The sequence below is a fragment of the Myxocyprinus asiaticus genome, chromosome 27 (genome assembly GCF_019703515.2).
Source record: "Myxocyprinus asiaticus isolate MX2 ecotype Aquarium Trade chromosome 27, UBuf_Myxa_2, whole genome shotgun sequence".
Taxonomy (NCBI): Eukaryota; Metazoa; Chordata; class Actinopteri; order Cypriniformes; family Catostomidae; genus Myxocyprinus; species Myxocyprinus asiaticus.
In genome coordinates, this window is record NC_059370.1 from 13,590,885 (window position 1) to 13,609,120 (window position 18,236).

Genomic DNA, 18,236 nt, shown 5'->3' on the forward strand with positions numbered 1-18,236 from the left:
CTGTGTGTTTGGAGCATTTGAATCGAAATTTGAACGAATTTATTGGAATTTCAGTTTTCTTTCAAGTCATTTTGATTATATTTCTATTTTTATGTCTATGACAAGTATTTCCATCATAAAAAATGTTGTATCTTCTTATGGTCAGGTATTCAGATGACACGTTACGGCTGCCGGAAGAATGCTGAGTTGAGAATGGTCCATCGCAGATTCTGTGAGAAAATCAAGCAGCCTCCTCCACTGTTTCGAGATTGTTACCTGAGAGAGTGTGCTCAGCCCATGTGAGTGTGTGCAAAAGAGTTATCTTTCATTTCATGAGTTATCAGAGTTTGAAGAAGACTATTATTTTTGTGTGATTTATTTTGCTATTTTTCATGGGGGGGTAACCCATTACAAGTTACGTAATTGGGGGGGGTGGACTAGTGAGTAAAGTAACACATTACCTTTTGAATTTACACCATTAAATCTGAGCTAATTTGTCAAATAAGCTCATTCCTTTATTTAATGCATTTACTGACATATAGGCCTATTACTGGAATCTCCCAATAATGTACACTACCAGTCAAATGTTTGGACACACCTACTAATTTGTGTTACTATTTACCACATTTTAGAATGAACATTTAGAACTCTTCCTTCATTATATGGTCCAACTCATCCATTTAAAAAATAATTAAATAAAAATTTAGCTTAAGCATAAGAAGTTATATCAAAATGCTATGATTATTTGTAAATGAAAAGCCAATCTTGCTGTTGTCATGATGTTGATCAGCACACGTTTTGCTCTCTGTCAGCTGAGCATGAGAATAAACACAGAGTAACACAAGTATATAACACTTTTCTTTAAAATATAACAATGTAAATATGTTTTTTGTTGTTAGTATTTTTTATTATTTTGTTTTTATTTTTATTTTATTTTGTTTTCTTATTTTATTTGCAATAAAACATTTTCTGGAATTTTTAAAGGGATAGTTCAGACAAAAGTTAAAATTCTCTCATCATTTACTCACCCTCATGCCATCCCAGATGTGTATGTCTTTCTTCTGCAGAACACAAATTGAAGATTTGTAGAAGAATGTGTCAGCTCTGTTGATCCATACAATGGAAGTGAATGTTGACCAAAACTTTGAAGCTGAACTTTGAAGCAGATAAAGGCAGCATGAAAGTAATCCATATGACTTCAGTGGTTTAATCCATGTCTTTGGAAGCAATATGATGGTGTGAGTGAGAAACAGATCAATAATTAAGTTTTTATTTTTTTTACTATAAATCTCCACTTTCACTTCAACATTTTTTTTTATTTTTACACCTACTGGTCGGGGCTGGTCAAAGGGGGAGGTTTATAGTAAAAAAAAAAAGGACTTAAATATTAATCTGTTTCTCACCACACCCTTCGTATCGCTTTTGAAGACATTGATTAAACTAACTGGAGTGTTATGGGTTACGTTTCCTTTATGCGCTTTTTGGACATTCAGAGTTCTAGCCACCATTCACTTGTATTGTATGGACCTACAGAGCTGAGATATTCTTCTAAAAATCTTTGTATACCTCAAATATACCTCAAAGTTCTGTTTAGATTTTATTCAAATACCTTTTGATCATTAAATCTAGAAGCTCAACAAAAGGAGCATATATGATTTTCTCTTCTTTTGTTATAAGAACCTCCCCATGTTTCTGTAATCTAAATTCCTTGTGCTAGATTAGCCAATAATAACACACTGTGCCACTCAGCTGACATGATTCATGAATGGTAAAAGGACATGCCAAGGTTGAAGTCGGCAAACAAGTGTGGATTATCTTTTGAATTTTAGGTGGCGCTATCTCCAGACTGCTAAGGTTAGTTCAGGACATGATGTCAATGGTGCATACCAAATTTCTTATAAATCTGACAATGCGTTCAAAAGATATTTAATTTTTGATTAAAAAAAATAAAAATCTGTATGACAGAGAGGCAGTATGGCTGATATGGGATAAATTACATATGGCTGATATGGGTATCCTTGAAATCCTCACGACCCAAAGAATCCATAGACATCAAACTCATGGCTCAACAGTTACGGGCAAAAACCATAGGTGGCACTGTCACCAAATTTGCATGTTCCATCAGATCATGGTCCTGATAAAGCATACTAAGTTTCGTTTCAATACGAAAAACCGTTGCAGCGATATAGCCTCACTTCCTGTTTTACATCGACCCCATTGAATTTGTGTTAGCGTAACTTTTCAACAAAATCTAAATTCAGTATAATTAATTCTGTGTGGATCCATCTGGAGATTATTTTGAACCATTGTTTAGGCAAATCAGGCAATGTTTGAAGGAATAGGTGCGACTGAACAATAAATGTCATAATCCAAGATGGCGGCCACTGTATTATTCAGAGTTTTACTTTAAGCAGTCTGTTTGTATCATCTGGAGGAATGTAGTTATCTGCAAAAATCATTTTGTTTCTAGGATACATGGTTCAAAAGATATGCGCAAAAGAAAAGTAAAAAATTTTTACGCTGTGGTGCTTTAGATTGTGTCCTAGAGATCGCAAATTTAGTATGGGTGCTAATTTAAAACATCTTAAATGCAATGAGAAACCAATCCCTCATGCAACATTTAATACCATGACGTTATGAATATAAGACTTGTTGCTCTAATTTAAGACCTTTTTTAAGGCCTTAATTTGCAAAAGGGCAATTTAAGACCTTTTAAGACTTTTTTTTCAGACCTGCAGAAACCCTGAAGTCATACACATCTGGGATGGCATGAGTATGAGTAAATGATGAGAGAGTTTTAATTTTTTGATTAAATGTCCCTTAAACCTTTGTGGATTGCAGAGTTCTGCAATTATAATGTATATCCAGTAGATGTCAGCAACAGGCTTCTCAAAACGTATTTTGAGGTTGCAGGTGCTCAAAATGATGTTCTGTTCTTTCTTGCATCACACATGACATCATAGCACCTGTTTTGCTGGATAAACTGACTGTGCATTTCTGTGTGTTTTGTGTAGCTGGGTGGCTGGGGAGTGGGGTGAATGCAGTAAGTCTTGTGGGAAGATGGGCTCTCAGACACGCTCAGTACGCTGCGTCCAACCTCTGGGAGATGGCAAGTTCAAATCCATCCGCAGCCGTTACTGCAGCGATGAGCGGCCGGAGTCCCGCAGAGACTGCAATCGTAACTTGTGCCCTGCTGAGTGGAGACTGGGGCCCTGGTCACAGGTACAAACAACTGACTCACTAACAATACGCTCTGTCTACTCTTTACTATAACATGAACACACTCTGTATCAGTGGTCTTTTCAGACCAAGTACCACTTTTTTTATCAAATTATAACCTCCATGTACCACCTAGTCTAAACATTGTTCCCTCTAATTTTTTCCAGCATTGACATCAAATTAACATCTTCTTGAGTTCAAGCTTAAAGACTGTGAGCAACATACAGTACATGTAATCCCATATTTGATCAGTATCCTAGAATATTTTTCTAGTTAATATATATACTGCATCATGGGGCTGCAAGACCCTCATCAGTCCCTTGACTGGGCCTTTTTAATATCTGTAGAAGGACCCTGCCAGATTATCATCTAAAAAACATCTAAAAAAACATGCATATACAGTACGACAATAGCAATGATAACAATGTCATTGCACATGATAATATACAAATTTTGCAGTCCAATTCAAACACATAAATGCTAGTTATATTTTGGAATTTGGGGCAGTGTAGGATCTTCAAATGCGTGTCATGGAACATCTCTGCCAGACTAGTTATATTATCAGTTATTATGTTTCCATCCAATTTGCAATTTATTTAATGCAAAAAAGCACAATATTGCAAAAACGACGTGCGTTTCCATCCCATGTGTTTAAAAGAAAAAAAATAGTCACTTCCAGCAGCCATCACTCCAACACCTTATCCTTGAGTAATCAAGCTAAATTGCTAATTTGGTCCTAGAAAATCACTTGCTATTATATCAAACACAGCTGAAAGCTATTTGTTTAGTTAAATTAAGCTTAACATTGTCTTTGTGTTTGTTTTTGAGTTGCCACAGAATGCAATAGACTGGCATGTCTTAAGGTCAAAAATGGCAAAAAAAGAAACAGCTTTCTATAGAAACTGTCAGTCAGTCATTGTTTTGAGAAATGAAGGTGTAACCAATGCTTGAAATTGCCAAAAAACTGAAGATTTCATACAAAGGTGTACACTACAGTCTTCAAATCAAAGGACAACTGGCTCTAACAAGGACAGAAAGAGATGTGGAAGGCCAGATGTACAACTAATCAAAAGGATAAGTACATCAGAGTCTCTAGTTTGAGAAATAGACGCCTCACATGTCCTCAGCTGACAGCTTCATTGAATTCTACCCACAGCCACATCTATGGCAAGTGCTACAGGAAGCGTGGGGTGAAATGTCTTGAGTATCTGGACAAACTGACAGCTAGAATGTTAAGGATCTGCAAAACTGTCATTGCTGCACGTGGAGGATTTTTTGATGAGAACTCTTGAAGTAGTTAAAAATTCAAATTGTAATAGTAATTGTTCACATTATTAATGTCCTGACTATACATTGTGATCAGTTGAATGCCACTTTGGTGAATAAAAGTACCAATTTCTTTCCATAAGAGCAAATTCTGTACAGTGTATTATTTATATATATATATATATATATATATATATATATATACACACACATTATATATAACCTTTATTCTAATGTTTCATTTTGTGTGTGTGTACCCTTTTGTAGTGCTCAGTATCATGTGGTAATGGAACACAGGAGAGGCAGGTGCTTTGTCACACCCATGACAACACCATTGGACTCTGTCTGGATTCTAAACCAGCTGCATTCAGACCCTGCAGAATGGATCCCTGCCCAAGTGCGTAAATACATTTTGTGGTTGCACTTTTCAACTTTCATTAATAAGCCATAACAACCACAATAACTAACAGAACAGTACATTCAAATTTAGAGTCAACATGAAACATGCAACACATTTCAGAGTGAAACAGGATTTTCGACGAGAAAATGTAGGACGAGGCAAGGTTGTATTAAAATTGCAAAAGTGCGTTTTACATCCGACAATGGAGCATGGTGATTGGAGAGAGGTTGACTGGACTGCTCCATTCCATTCAACTCAAAAAGTTTGAATTTCTAACTTCCTACTTGCAATAAAAAGAGACTTAAGTCTCTGCGGAACACAAATGGGGGTTCCCTTTCGATTATGGTTCACTTGACATTGCGACAAACGCTATGGGGAATTCCTTCTCCGATGACCTAGTTGAAGCCCGTACAATAATGCCAATCCTGCGATTGGCAATGGTGTTTGAGTCTCCTTTAGCATACAGTTGACCTACATAAGTGGGTGCGAGATTACCATTTCTTCAGAATTTTCTTCCTTCAAGACAGCAACATCATCTCTCATCTTGAAAGCCCTCTCTGCTTTGCTGTCGAGATACACTTCTTCAGCGGACGGGATCTTCTCTGCAGACATGGAAGAAGACCTTTCGCATGCCCTACTCGTCGTGCACTCAGATCAGAGGGGCTGCCGTTCTCACCACGGTGGACCACGCTGAGGAAAAGGGCAATCTAAAACTTCCCCCGGTAGAAGAGGCGGTTGCAGCCCACCTCTGTCAGGCTACCGCCATGTGATGGAAGACTCGCTCTACTCATCCCTCTAAGCCATGTTGACTGACATCTGCACTGCCTGGAAGGACTTATATGGCAATGGGCCAGGCTGGATCAGCACTCCACAGTATGGTCGTGCTCCAGGTTTTCCAGGCCAAGCTTCTCAAACAAATAGATGGGCAAGGCTCTGATCCAGAACTGTTCAAAAGCTCCGCACCGCTACAGACTTGACGCTGTGGGCCACGAAAGTCGGAAAAGCGATGAGCAACCTAGTGGTTCTGGAATGACATGTCTGGCTGACTCTCACGGAGATGCGTGATGTGGAGAAAGCCGCCCTCTTTGACACCCCAGTTTCGCCAGCTGGTCTGTTTGGCAAAGGTGTGGAGCACTTCATTGTGCCGCAAAAGCAATTGCAAGCGATGGGGCACTTCCTGCCAAAGAGAAGCAGCTCTTCCTCTCACTCGGCCCACTCCCACTCTACTTCGGGTCAGAACCCGGTGAAGAGCCCCATTCCCACCACTCCAGGGCTGCCAAGGGCTGCCAGTGAGCCATCGGTGAAGCCACGTAAACCATGGCCCAAACAAAAACCTCAACCACCTCAGCACATATCCTGTGCAGATGGAATCCCCCCGGGCAGCAGAAGTGTTCCTGAGGGGCCCAGCCCCGTGAGGAGGAACCCAGAGCCCACCATTCTTCTCGGCCCAGACCCCAAAAAGGCCCGATTAGAGGCACACAGTGTCCCACCCCTTTTCCCCACAGCAGTTCATAAGGAGCGGGATGTTTGACAAAATCTTGTTCATGTGTGTTGTGTTCTCACAAAAAAAGAGATAAGTGCTCATTACACCTGCACAGAACGCTTATACATTTTTAATAAAGGGCTTTATCCTCTTTACGCTTCTCACACCCCAAACATTATGCTGAACCGCTTCCCTATAGTGAGTGGTGCTCTATCTTCTATAGCAAGCGAATTGATCAGTCCACTGTCCCGTTACGTGGTGGGCCCTCACGGGCGTGTTCAACTGGGTGTCAAAAATGATTGAACACGGCTATACGATCCAGTTTGCACGCCATCCTGCCTTCTATGGTTCCGTAACAAGATGCACCGCTGTTATGGGCAGAAATTCACAATCTTCTCCCAAAGAACACGTTAGAGATTGTTCCGAACTGCCACACTCACAAAGGGTTTTACAGCCGCTATTTTCTCATTCCAAAAAAAGACGGTGGGCTTTGGCCCATTCTAAATCTGAGACATTGAATTGTGCATTCGCAAAGTGCCCATTCAAGATGATAACTCAGATCTTTCATGTACAAATTGCACTGTATCACAGGCTGTTTTTGAGATCCGCATTTGAGGGAACTGCGTTTCAGTTCAAAGTCCTTCCCTTCGGTCTGTCTCTGGCTCATTGCACATTCACAAAATGTATTGATGCGGCGCTCACCACATTGAAACTGAATGGTGTGCGCATTTTGAATTACCTTGACGATTGGCTATTACTCTTTTTACTTGTCTTAGTAATGCTTTCTTGAAACGATTACAAATGGTTCAAAATGCTGCTGCCAAACTTTTAACTAAGTCATCAAAGAGATCACATGTAACACCAATTTTAATTTCTTTACATTGGCTCCCAGTAAAATTTAGAATTCAATTTAAAATTCTTGTGATGATGTTTAGAGCATTGCATGGTCAAGCTCCTGCTTATATAAAAGAGTTGTTGCAACCTTATAACTTCAGCAGCAATCTGAGATCTTCGGAACAGGTCTTGTTAGCTGTTCCTCGGTCTAGACTAAAGACTAAAGGTGACTGTGCCTTTGAGGTTGTTGCTCCCAAATGTGGAATGCTCTCCCTTTGGATTTTAGATATGTGGATGCTGTGGTCATTTTTAAAAAGCAGCTAAAACCCACTTGTTTAAAATTGCTTTTGTCTAATTTGTTTGTTTTGTCTTTGTTTTTGTTTTCTGTTTTTTTTATTTATTATTATTTATGCTTCCTTATTTTTATAGTGTGGATGTTAAGCACTTTGTGACATCTGTTCTAGAAAGGTGCTATAGAAATAAAATGTACTTATTATCCCAATCAGAGGTTTTGCTGTGCGACTTACTACTTCACCATTTGAACAGCCTAGGCCTCAATGTCAACTGGTCAAATAGCACACATTCTCTCAGCCAACAGATCTTCTTTTGGGAGTCCGACTTGACTCTATGAGCATGTGTGCACACCTTACAAGCAAGCATGTTCAGACCATTCTTCAGTGTGTCTCTCTCAGTTCAAACTGGAAAAAAAACATTTCCACTAAAGTCATTTAAAAAAATGCTGGGTTTCATACCATTAGGACTTTTACACATGAGGCCTCTCCAGTGCTGGCTCAAGCATCACGTACCATGACATGCCTGGCGCCAGGGGTGCACTGGTATAACTCGCCGCTGTCTGGCTGCTCTAGCACCATTGACAGCTCCAGCCTTTTACCAGCAGGGTGTTATGCTGGGTCAGGTTTTCAGGTGAAAAGTGGTGACCATGGATGCATCCAACACATGCTGGGGAGTGTTGTGCGACGGACGCCCGGCTCTCAGCACCTGGACAGGCACATCAACCATCTGGAACTGCTAGCTGTCTCCCTAGCCTTGAAGGCTTTTCATTCCGACATAGTGAATCACTACATTATGATTTGTTCGGACAATATGGCATGCATAAATCACCAGGGCGGAATCCGATCACTATAAATGATGAGCCTGGCGCAGCGCCTCCTCCTGTGGAGCAGGTGCCATCTCCTCTCCCTGCACGTGACATATGTTCCTGGCCACCTGAACTGCGAAGCGGACCTGCTGTCGCACCAGGGAGCGATGCCGGGGAATGGAGACTTCATCCTCAGATGGTCCCCTCTAGTACTCCATGTCCCAAGCCCAGCTGGGGGTGGATGCCATGGCCCACAAATGGCCTGCAAAATGCAAGTATGCATTTCCCCCTGTATGCCTCCTCCATTCTGTCATCTGCAAAGTCCGAGAGGACAATGAAATGGTTCCGAAATGGCCAAATTGCCGAAATGGCCAAATCAGTCCTGGTTTCCGGAGATGGAGATACTGGATGTTCCTCCATGGGAAATACCGCTGAGAAGGGACCTCCTCTCTCAAGCACAGGGAACGATCTGGCATCCCAAGCCGGAGCTGTGGAACCTGCATGAATTGGCTCAGTCGGTAATGAACCTTGCAGGCTAGAGCACCATCCACGAGACGCCTCCTAAGCACTAAAATGTTTTCAAATTGGTGCTCTTCATGTGGCAATGACCCAGTGAATTGCTCCATAGCTGAGATCCTTACATTCCTTCAAGAGCGGCTGGATGCAGGACTTACCCCTTCAATGCTTAAGGTCTATGTAGCAACTATCTCGGCATATCACGCCCCAGAGGCTGGCTCCTCTGTAGGCAAACATGATCTAATCATAAAGTTCTTTAGGTGAGCGAGGCGCTTACTTTAGTAGTTTAACCAACAATTCAAGGTTGGAATGGGCTACAAGAATCATGATCTTTCACATAAATATTGTTTGAAATGTTTACATATGTAGGTCTACATCTACCCCTCGGGAAATGAGTACATAGAGATTCCTTTTTTGATTAGTGGGTAGAAAAACACCCTTTCTGGTTTGAAAATGACCACTGATTGGGAAAGCCCCATTTTTGTTCTGCAGAAACCTATACAGTACGGATTTCCGACTTCCAAATCCATAACTCTGAATTCTGGAACACAGCATAAGAGGGATTTGCAACATCAGCCAAAAATGAAAGTCGTTTTTAGAGGTAAATCAAGTAATTACATTTACATCAATGAAAATGAAGAGAAACATTTTTCTTTGGAATAACCTGCGCAAATGAATCTTTTACAGTAAGACCAGAAACATGCTTTAAGAAAAATGTTTAAGAAAATATGGTCATTTTTGATTTCATGTTGATGGAGAATATACTGTATGAATATTAATTCGTACAGTTAATTCTGATTATTTGAATGTACATTTCCTAATGATCTGTTGATCTCCTGAGCCTGCTCATTAACATAATTTTGTTATCTGTAATCGTTTTGTGCACTTTTTCATCACTAATAACAAACTAATTTATTAGACACGAATGAATGCACTAATATAGTTGATGTTTCTCTTTCTCTCTCACGCTCTCTCTGTTTCCCTCACTTTCTCCTCGATCGCATTCACTCCTCTTCTTGCGCACAGCAGGAAGCACTTCCGACTTCAACAAGCATGGTAACTTCCTGATACAGTGGCTGTCACGTCACGACCCCAAATACCCTGTGCAGAGGATGTCAAGTAAAGCATCTCTCTCCAGCCATGTTGTTGCACTGCGCTATCTGACTTCTCTCAGCTGGACCTTCCCTCTGTCACTCTGCCTGGCTTTCCAAGGCAAACTCCCCTGACTGCCTCTGTGAGCTCTGTGTTGTGAACGCTGGCCAGTAAGAAATTGTTGACAAAACAAAACATTTAAAAAATTTGGGGGTTTGTTTGTTAAACGAGGGGATTTATGATTGGTCAGGGACCTTGTGGAGCTAATGATTGCTGAGGTTTATGCTGGACAAAGCGTTGTTGTGTATCACTGCCCTCTGCAAGATGTTTTCATATGGCTCAAGCTCTTAAGGCAGCAGCCGTTTTGAGGTGCTGCCTGAGCTGCAGGTGTGAAGGGTAAAAAATTCAAAAGAAAAATGGCTAAAAGAAAAAAAAAATAAAAGGAAAAAATCTAAAGCTTTATTGTGAATGTGAACTTGTCACAATGAGGAAATCTTTGCTAAGTGCTCATTTCACATCCTAGTTCATTCTGGAAAACCGTTGGGGCAAAAACCCACAAACATAAACAAAGACGATTGTAGAATACATAAGCTGTTAAAATGAGACGTACTGTTGAAACGCCATCATACACGTTGGTGGCTGATGGTGAACAAGATGTGGAACTTGATAAAACAGGGTCGCTTTACCACACATGAAGGAATGCCATAACCACCTCATCCTCCATCCTCTCTTTGACTGTTAATGAATTCAATAAATGCAGCTTATTTGTGCTTGCAAACTTTAAACAGACATATAAATATATTTGTATTTATATATGACTATAAATCTATATGGGTACCAATAATATGAAATATTAATAAATTGTTTTTCCATGAATAAGCTGTAGCTTATTAGCCTAACATTTTGACTGCTATATTGATCGCATTAATTCTTGACTGTTACGTGTATTTTTTTATTGATTTTACATAAATACAGAACTATTGCTATTTAATAACAGAAGTTAAGTGTTCGGGGGAAGGGGAAAGATCAGTTGTTATGCAGGACTCGCTCAGCCAAATGCCTCTCCATTTTTTCAGAGAGTAGTGGTTTCATTTTTGTCTAATTAATCTCAAGTGAGAGGGTCACATTATGTTTCATGCATATCATATATCCATGCATGAGAGTGTGTGTGTGTGTGTGTGTGTGTGTGTGTGTGTGCATGCGGGTGTGTGTATGTGGGTGGGTTTGGGTGGTTTACGAGGACATTTTTTTTTTTTTAGGTTACAAACTATTCATTACAAGGGTATTATGCTATAAATGTGATTTATGAGGACATTTCTAGTGTCCCCATAATTCAAACCACTTAAAAAACATACTAAATGTTTTTTTGAAAATGTAAAAATGCAGAAAGTTTTTTGTGAGGGTTAGGTTTAGGGGTAGGGTTAGGGGATAGAATCTATAGTTCATACATTGTAAAAATCATTATGTCTATGGAGAGTCCTCATAAGGATAGCCGCACCAACGTGTGTGTGTGTGTGTGTGTGTGTGTGTGTGTGTGTATGTGGGCGGGTTTGGGTGGTTTAAGAGGACATTTCTTTTTTTAGGTTACAAACTGGTAATTACAAAGATATTATGCTATAAATGTGGTTTATGAGGACATTTCTAGTGTCCCCATAATTCAAATCGCTTAAAAAAACATACTAAACAATGTTTTATTGAAAAAGTAAATGCAGAAAGTTTTTTGTGAGGGTTAGGTTTAGGGGTAGGGTTAAGGGATAGAATCTATAGTTCGTACAGTATAAAAATCATTATGTCTATGGAGAGTCCTCATAAGGATAGGCCCACCCATGCGTGTGTGTGTGTGTGTGTGTGTGTGTGTCCATGCGTGTTTGCCAGCATGCATTTTTACAATGGTTACCAGTGGCCATACGAAAGACACATAAATATACCTCATGGACCTTCATCCACATCCGGACTAATTTTTCTGCGGGGGGGTACATAGAGAGTAAGAACAATGCCTTATACTACATTTGAATGTATCGGCATTTATCTGTGAAAGCGATGGCTTAGCACACAGAAATGTGGTTTGCTGCTCGAAACCAGAGGCAGCTTCAGACAAAACGTGAAATAGAACCAACCTGTCAACCAGTCATCATACACATCCAAAAATGGTGGATAAACCCATTGGATATGGAGTGTTTTAATGGAAACCTACACTTGACATCTCTTTATCACTTCAAATTCATCATTGTATTGTGAAACACATTTCTGTTGTGACTGTGTAGCGAGCTGTCCAAATTTTCAATTTTCAAGGAAAAGCTAGACCTTGCAGTGGGATACTGTAAATAAACATTGGTGTTTACTGTATTTAATAACATTTATGACTGTTAAATCCTTACTTATAAGAAAAAATGCTTATATACTATGAGTAACTGTCATGTTACTTCACTGGCCTAACTGCGTCTTGGCTGGCTGTTGTGGGGGTAAAATGTCTGGGAAACATTCAGATGGACATAACGTGCACTGCGTCTATATGCACTTTGATTTATCAGGGAAACTTTATTAATGTTTTGTAAATGTTTAATATATGACACTCATATGTGCCATGCCAGTTTTTACATCATCATGGAAATCCTGTATTTTATTTATCCAATGATCTATTTATTTATTTATCTACCTGTTCATCTGAATTACCAATGGATTAAATGTTCTCAAAGTACTAGAGTGTTTATCCAAAGTTACTGTGAACTTGTACCTTTCAATACAGTTTATTTATTTTTCTGAAGAAGAAATCTATCTGTATGTTTAATGGGGGTGGGAGTGCATTTCATGGTTTCAGTTTCTGTCATGATCAACTCCAAAAGTAGGAATAAAAAAATGTTATAAAAACAGAAAAATACGTTTTCTCTGCTCGTTTTCCTACTGTATGTTGTCACTGCTTTCTGCCTGATCCTCTGTAAAGGTGGGATATTTTAAAATGATTTTAAACACATTTTTTAAATTTTTTTTTATCATGCATTATTTTTGGTATGATAGACTGATGTATCGATCAGGGCTGCATTTCCCAAAAGCATCGTAGCATAGATCATAGAAGTGATCGTACATATCATATATATGCTCTTGAGTAATTGTAGAGTGCATAAGGAGACAGACTGATGCAGTCTACTGCAGGGCAACAAGAAATTACACCTAAACTTAATATAGTTAATGTTGCGACGCTTACACTTTATACAGAATAAAATGTGACTTTAGTAACAGATGATTTTATTTATATTTTATTTACAATTATATATTAGATATACACTATACTTTTATACTAATATATATATTATATATATATATATATACACACACACACACACACACACACAGTATATATGATCAAATATATATTATTCATGTCTCCACTGACAGTGGAAGCTTGCAGATGAATTTTTTAAATACTAAACATTGCAACCACACTTCAGATGAACAAAGGTGATGGAGTAAAAAGTGATTGTCTAAAAATAATAGATTATTCTGCACAAAATTAGGCTGAATATTTAAGAAAATTACGTTCTTCAAAAATATTATATTGGCAAGGTAAATTTCAAGTATTCACAAAGTTATGCAAAAACTAAAATGAAGTTATGGAACTTTGCAAACAAAAAGCAACACTTAGGAAGCATGTAAAGCACATTCTTGCGCATTCATGTTAAGTGCATTTTTGGTAAAGTGCACATTAAAAAGTTAAAAAAAAAAAAAAAAAAAGTTTGTTACCTTGCACATAGGGATTGCACTTAAGGGCTAAGATGCATTGTTATCAGGAAACACAGTCCAGACCGATTAATCAACATACATTTAGCCATTGTGTGATTATCAGCATTGGGCGCTAACCATACTCGCTTCACTGATTAACAATGGTGTTATCTAAGTCTAAATTGTGTAAATTAAGTGTTTATTTCATATCATGCAATGTTGTGTACCTCTTCTCAGCTATTATTACATTGTATTATGTATTTATCAGCAACATATTGGCCTTCTTGCACTCTTAATAGGTATCTGCCAACCATACAGTTTTGAAGGATCTTGTGAGATGTGGTAGCAATGAAACTGATGCCAACAAATAACCACATTTAAAAGGAAGTCTAACTGAAAACTGCATTTTAACTGATCATTCATCTTACCATCCATTAGTCCTTTAATATACTTTCCTTACCTCTTAGATTTTGTTTATGTTAAGTTCATAACTCTAAGTTTCTGCATTTGTTTTATTGTTTTCTGCCTCTCTGCTTCATCTAATGCTTCTCTTAAATTTGTTTCTATTTCTGTTTCTGCAATGTTCAAAGATACACTTGTAAGATGTGTGCAAACATAAAATGAGCTTCGAGAGCAAGTTTCATCTGCTTAGCATCATATGTCATAATTAAATAGTTAGTTCACACAAATATGTAATTTTGTCATCATTTATTCAACCGTTGTTGTTCCAAAAATGTTTTACATGCGTTCTTCCATGGAACACAATAGGAGATGTTAGGCAAAACATTAGCCTGAATCATCATTCACCTTAATTGAATGGAAAAAAAGATCCAATAAAAGCGAATATTGACTGAGTTTATCAGTCCATAACATTATGCCTAGCATCTCATACAGGTTTGAAACAATAGGACAGTGAGTAATTACATAATTTTCATTTTTGGGTGAATTATCTTCATATAATCAGCATGCATATTATCTTCAGGCAGTCTTCAGCATGTCCCTCTCTTGTCTTGCAGGACAGCGTTGTCATGGTGACCGTTCTGCATTCTGTCGTATGGAGGTACTTCAGCTGTATTGTCACCTGCCGGCCTTCCAGCGCATGTGCTGTGAGTCCTGCAGGGCTGGGAATTCTACGAAGAACACTGTGACCACAAGTAAGCCACTGTCAACATCAAAAACATCCACCAAAGGAAGCACCACCACAGCTTCTTCTCATAAACACCAGTGGACCTCCACAATCACCATTGAGTCATCTACACAAGGGAAAAATGCCATTTTAGTGGGCACATCTTGGTTATATACAGCCTCGGCGACAACAACAGGTACTCCAGGATACACAACAGCTCCCATTCACCAGTACACTACGACTCCCGTCCAGGCACATGCTACTCCAGGTTTTTTGACAGAACAGAGCACATCTTTTGCCATTCCTACAACAAGTCCCAATGTCATATCTACAGCTGGAACTGACATGACAAACAGCACCGAATTTTCTTTTAGCACTATTGTCCCCATCATTGTCAATGATGTGAACAACCTTACCGTCATTCCCAGTACCACTGCCCGGTCCGAAGAGTTTAATGCCAGCAGTAATGCACCACATGTGGATAATGGTACAGTTTTGCAGTCAACCACAACGAATGGTACTAATGGAAAAGAATTAACCACCTCAGGCTGGTTTGATGGCAACATCACAACTACCACTGAAGAATCAACTCCCATGGCATCAACTTCCATATTCACAACTTCCAGTACACTACAGTCAAACACAACAGCATTTAGCAAAACTACATCTTTGACTGCAACATTACTGACAACAACAACAGAGAAGATGAGCAGTCAACCGAATAAAGTCGAAGAAACAAACGAGAGCAATGCTATTGACATACCTTATCAAATAATCCCGTTGGACAATGAGTTTGCTCAGAATAACATCATTCCTAGGAGAGGGCGCGTATTTCTGCGCGAGAGAACGCGAAATAAGCGCATCCAGGAGCTACTTGAGGAAAAGCGAAACTTTTTGAGACGGATGAAAAGAGCACAGGGGCTGTGAACCCTTTGCAGTATCTCTAATAGAGATACTTGGCGCTCTTCCCACACACTCTTTTAATCACATGCCAAACTGATTGTTGTGGAACCAAACCAATAGCAAATGTTTGCACAGTTGCTTTGAACCTCAATGAAGTCCCTTTAGGAGATTAAGGGTTCCCATGGTTCATGGAAAACCTGGAAATATCAGGGAATTTGTGATTTCCAGGCCTGGAAAATTGATGGAAATTAGTAGAATCATAAAATGTTACATAAAAATAGAAATTTCTTCCTGCCTGGTCTCACAGAGTGAACGTTACTATAACTACATGGTTGCAAAATGAGTTTTACATGGCTCGTTTTACATATCCCAGCATTTTCCTAGTGAAATGAACACTAGAACAAGTTTTACACTCTTTTACACAAATCACGTGTAAAATTGCAGATACTCAGTTCATAAACTCTTACTTTTCACTCTGTTCCTCACACAATGCTATCTTATGATATCTAAACACTTTTACTATAACACATAACTTATAAGCCAAATTATTTTATCATTTCACCTTGGAACTGCTGAGATGCACGTAAGGAGCCATGTATTATCATTTTGTATGCAATGTCGCCACAGTCACATAATTTTTATAAGGTCTGGCTGATTTCTAAAATGAATCAAAATTGTTCTAATTTTGCTCGACTCTTAAACATATAATTGACTAGAAATTGTTCTTCATGAGGGCTGTCTCCACAAAATGTTTAAAAAGCCTTATCAATAAATCACAATCAACTCTAAAGATGTGGGAACCCTTGAGGTTTCCCTAAAGGAATTTCTAATTCAAAGTGATTTATCAGTTTAAAATCATAAAAAGAGAGTGAGGTGAATAATCTTTTGCACATATATATGCTTTTCAACATGCTTTCACCCAAATATGCTCAATGACAGATACAGACAAAAGGCACATACTGATTTTCCTCAAAGTGACAATAAGGTAGGGCATTGTGGGTAAATTAGCATAAAAATATTGTAATATTTTATTTAGTTGTCACCAGTCTGAAATGAAAATATGGCCACTTCATGTTTCAGCTGCGAATTTATTTGAATATAACAGTTTTGATAATTCTTCACAGGGTATAATATATGGCACCGTTGGGGAGGGATGTGGTGGTTTGATTACGGTACATTAATACAGAGGATATATACTGAAAATAAATGAGGATCAGAGGGTGAATCTGTAACCCCTTAATTTAAAAGGTCTTTCTCTGATATGTGAAAAGAATGCCACTAAAATAGCCCAACTGTAGCACAGAGATGACAATCAGAGTCTTTTTAGGCAGGCATGACACAGAGTTAAGAAGAGACCTTTTTTTTTTTTTTTTCAATCACTGTAAGTTTTCTCCATAGATTCTTACCTACATCAACATCTCCTCTGTTCTGACTGTATCTATGGTAAGAAAACATTACAAGATTACTTAATTGACGAGTCATTTGACAAGAAAAAATCAGGGATGTACCATACTTGTACAGATTGTAATTGTACGCTTGTGAATTATATTTCCTTTCGCCAGTATGCAACCGTTTGTTGAGGCTTTTGCCAAAACATGTCAATATGATGTATATTGTAACTGTTGAGATATTATGTTATAAGAATGATCTACACCCCCTACCACATATTCAAAAAAATCCACCATTTCCTTTTGTGAAAAACAGAAAAAAACTTTCAAAAACTGAAATAAATGTTCTATACTGCAAAAAGATTTTTCACTGCCTCTAATTTTCTTAAACAAACAAACAAACAAAAAATATAGCCTTCAGTTTAATATGAAATATGTGAGGTGAGCATCAGCTACTGTAAATAGATGGTAAATGTTTATTTTCTCCTTCAATCTTCAGCAAAAAAATGTCAGAAAAATTGCAACAGAAGCAAATGACTAATACTAATGAACTATTACTGCAACAGAGATGATCTCACATTAAAGAGTCTTCTCTTGTAAACATCTTGTGATTAAACCTAAATTAGATTGAAATGATTAAAACTTTTTATATTTAGTATAACTATTTAGTAATAATGTAAAAGCTCAAACTAGCATCTACTGTACATATCAATCAAATAATTAATTGTTGCTCCACAGTTTGCTAAATGTTGGTTACATTTTAAACAATTATGTTCTTTAGGACACACTTTTATAGCTGTTTTATTGTCATCTAAATCACATATGCAGCCAATAAAATGGATTAAAAAAAATAATGAGGTGAGAAGTACATAGGATTTTTGTTCTTTGTAAAATGATTCCTCAAGTCCTTAAGAAAGAACTGGGCCAATTAGAACTGAGAAAATTTCAGTTGAACCTCTGATGTGCCTCCTCTCCTCACTTCCTCTTCATTAGCTTTTAATCCTCATAGCAGTAGTGAAAATCTGGATGGACCAGCCGCCATGTGCCTCTGATATTGTCTTTACTGACTTATGGCAGAGAAGAAACAAAATGAAAAGAATCTATAAGACAGAAAAATCTCAAATGATATCTCTTTAATATCTCTATTGTTTCTCCTAGACAGAAATGACATTAACTGAAGAGCAAATAAAGAAAATGTCTCCTTATCAGATGAC

General features: G+C 38.3%; 1 protein-coding gene across 4 annotated transcripts in view; it reads left to right on the forward strand.

Moving 5' to 3' along the window:
- Window positions 1-17,372, forward strand: part of LOC127418324 (A disintegrin and metalloproteinase with thrombospondin motifs 2-like) — a 305,982-nt gene extending 288,610 nt beyond the window's left edge. For 2 of the 4 annotated variants that reach the window (XM_051658877.1, XM_051658878.1), the window contains 4 exons: window positions 146-278; window positions 2,994-3,201; window positions 4,732-4,861; window positions 14,622-17,372. In XM_051658877.1, coding sequence (XP_051514837.1) covers window positions 146-278; window positions 2,994-3,201; window positions 4,732-4,861; window positions 14,622-15,658 — 1,508 coding nt within the window. In that variant the 3' untranslated portion in view covers window positions 15,659-17,372. Of the gene's footprint in view, window positions 1-145; window positions 279-2,993; window positions 3,202-4,731; window positions 4,862-9,825; window positions 11,088-14,621 lie in introns of those variants that run through there. The other 2 variants (XM_051658880.1, XM_051658881.1) reach the window with 1 other exon arrangement.
- Window positions 17,373-18,236: the final 864 nt, after the last annotated feature.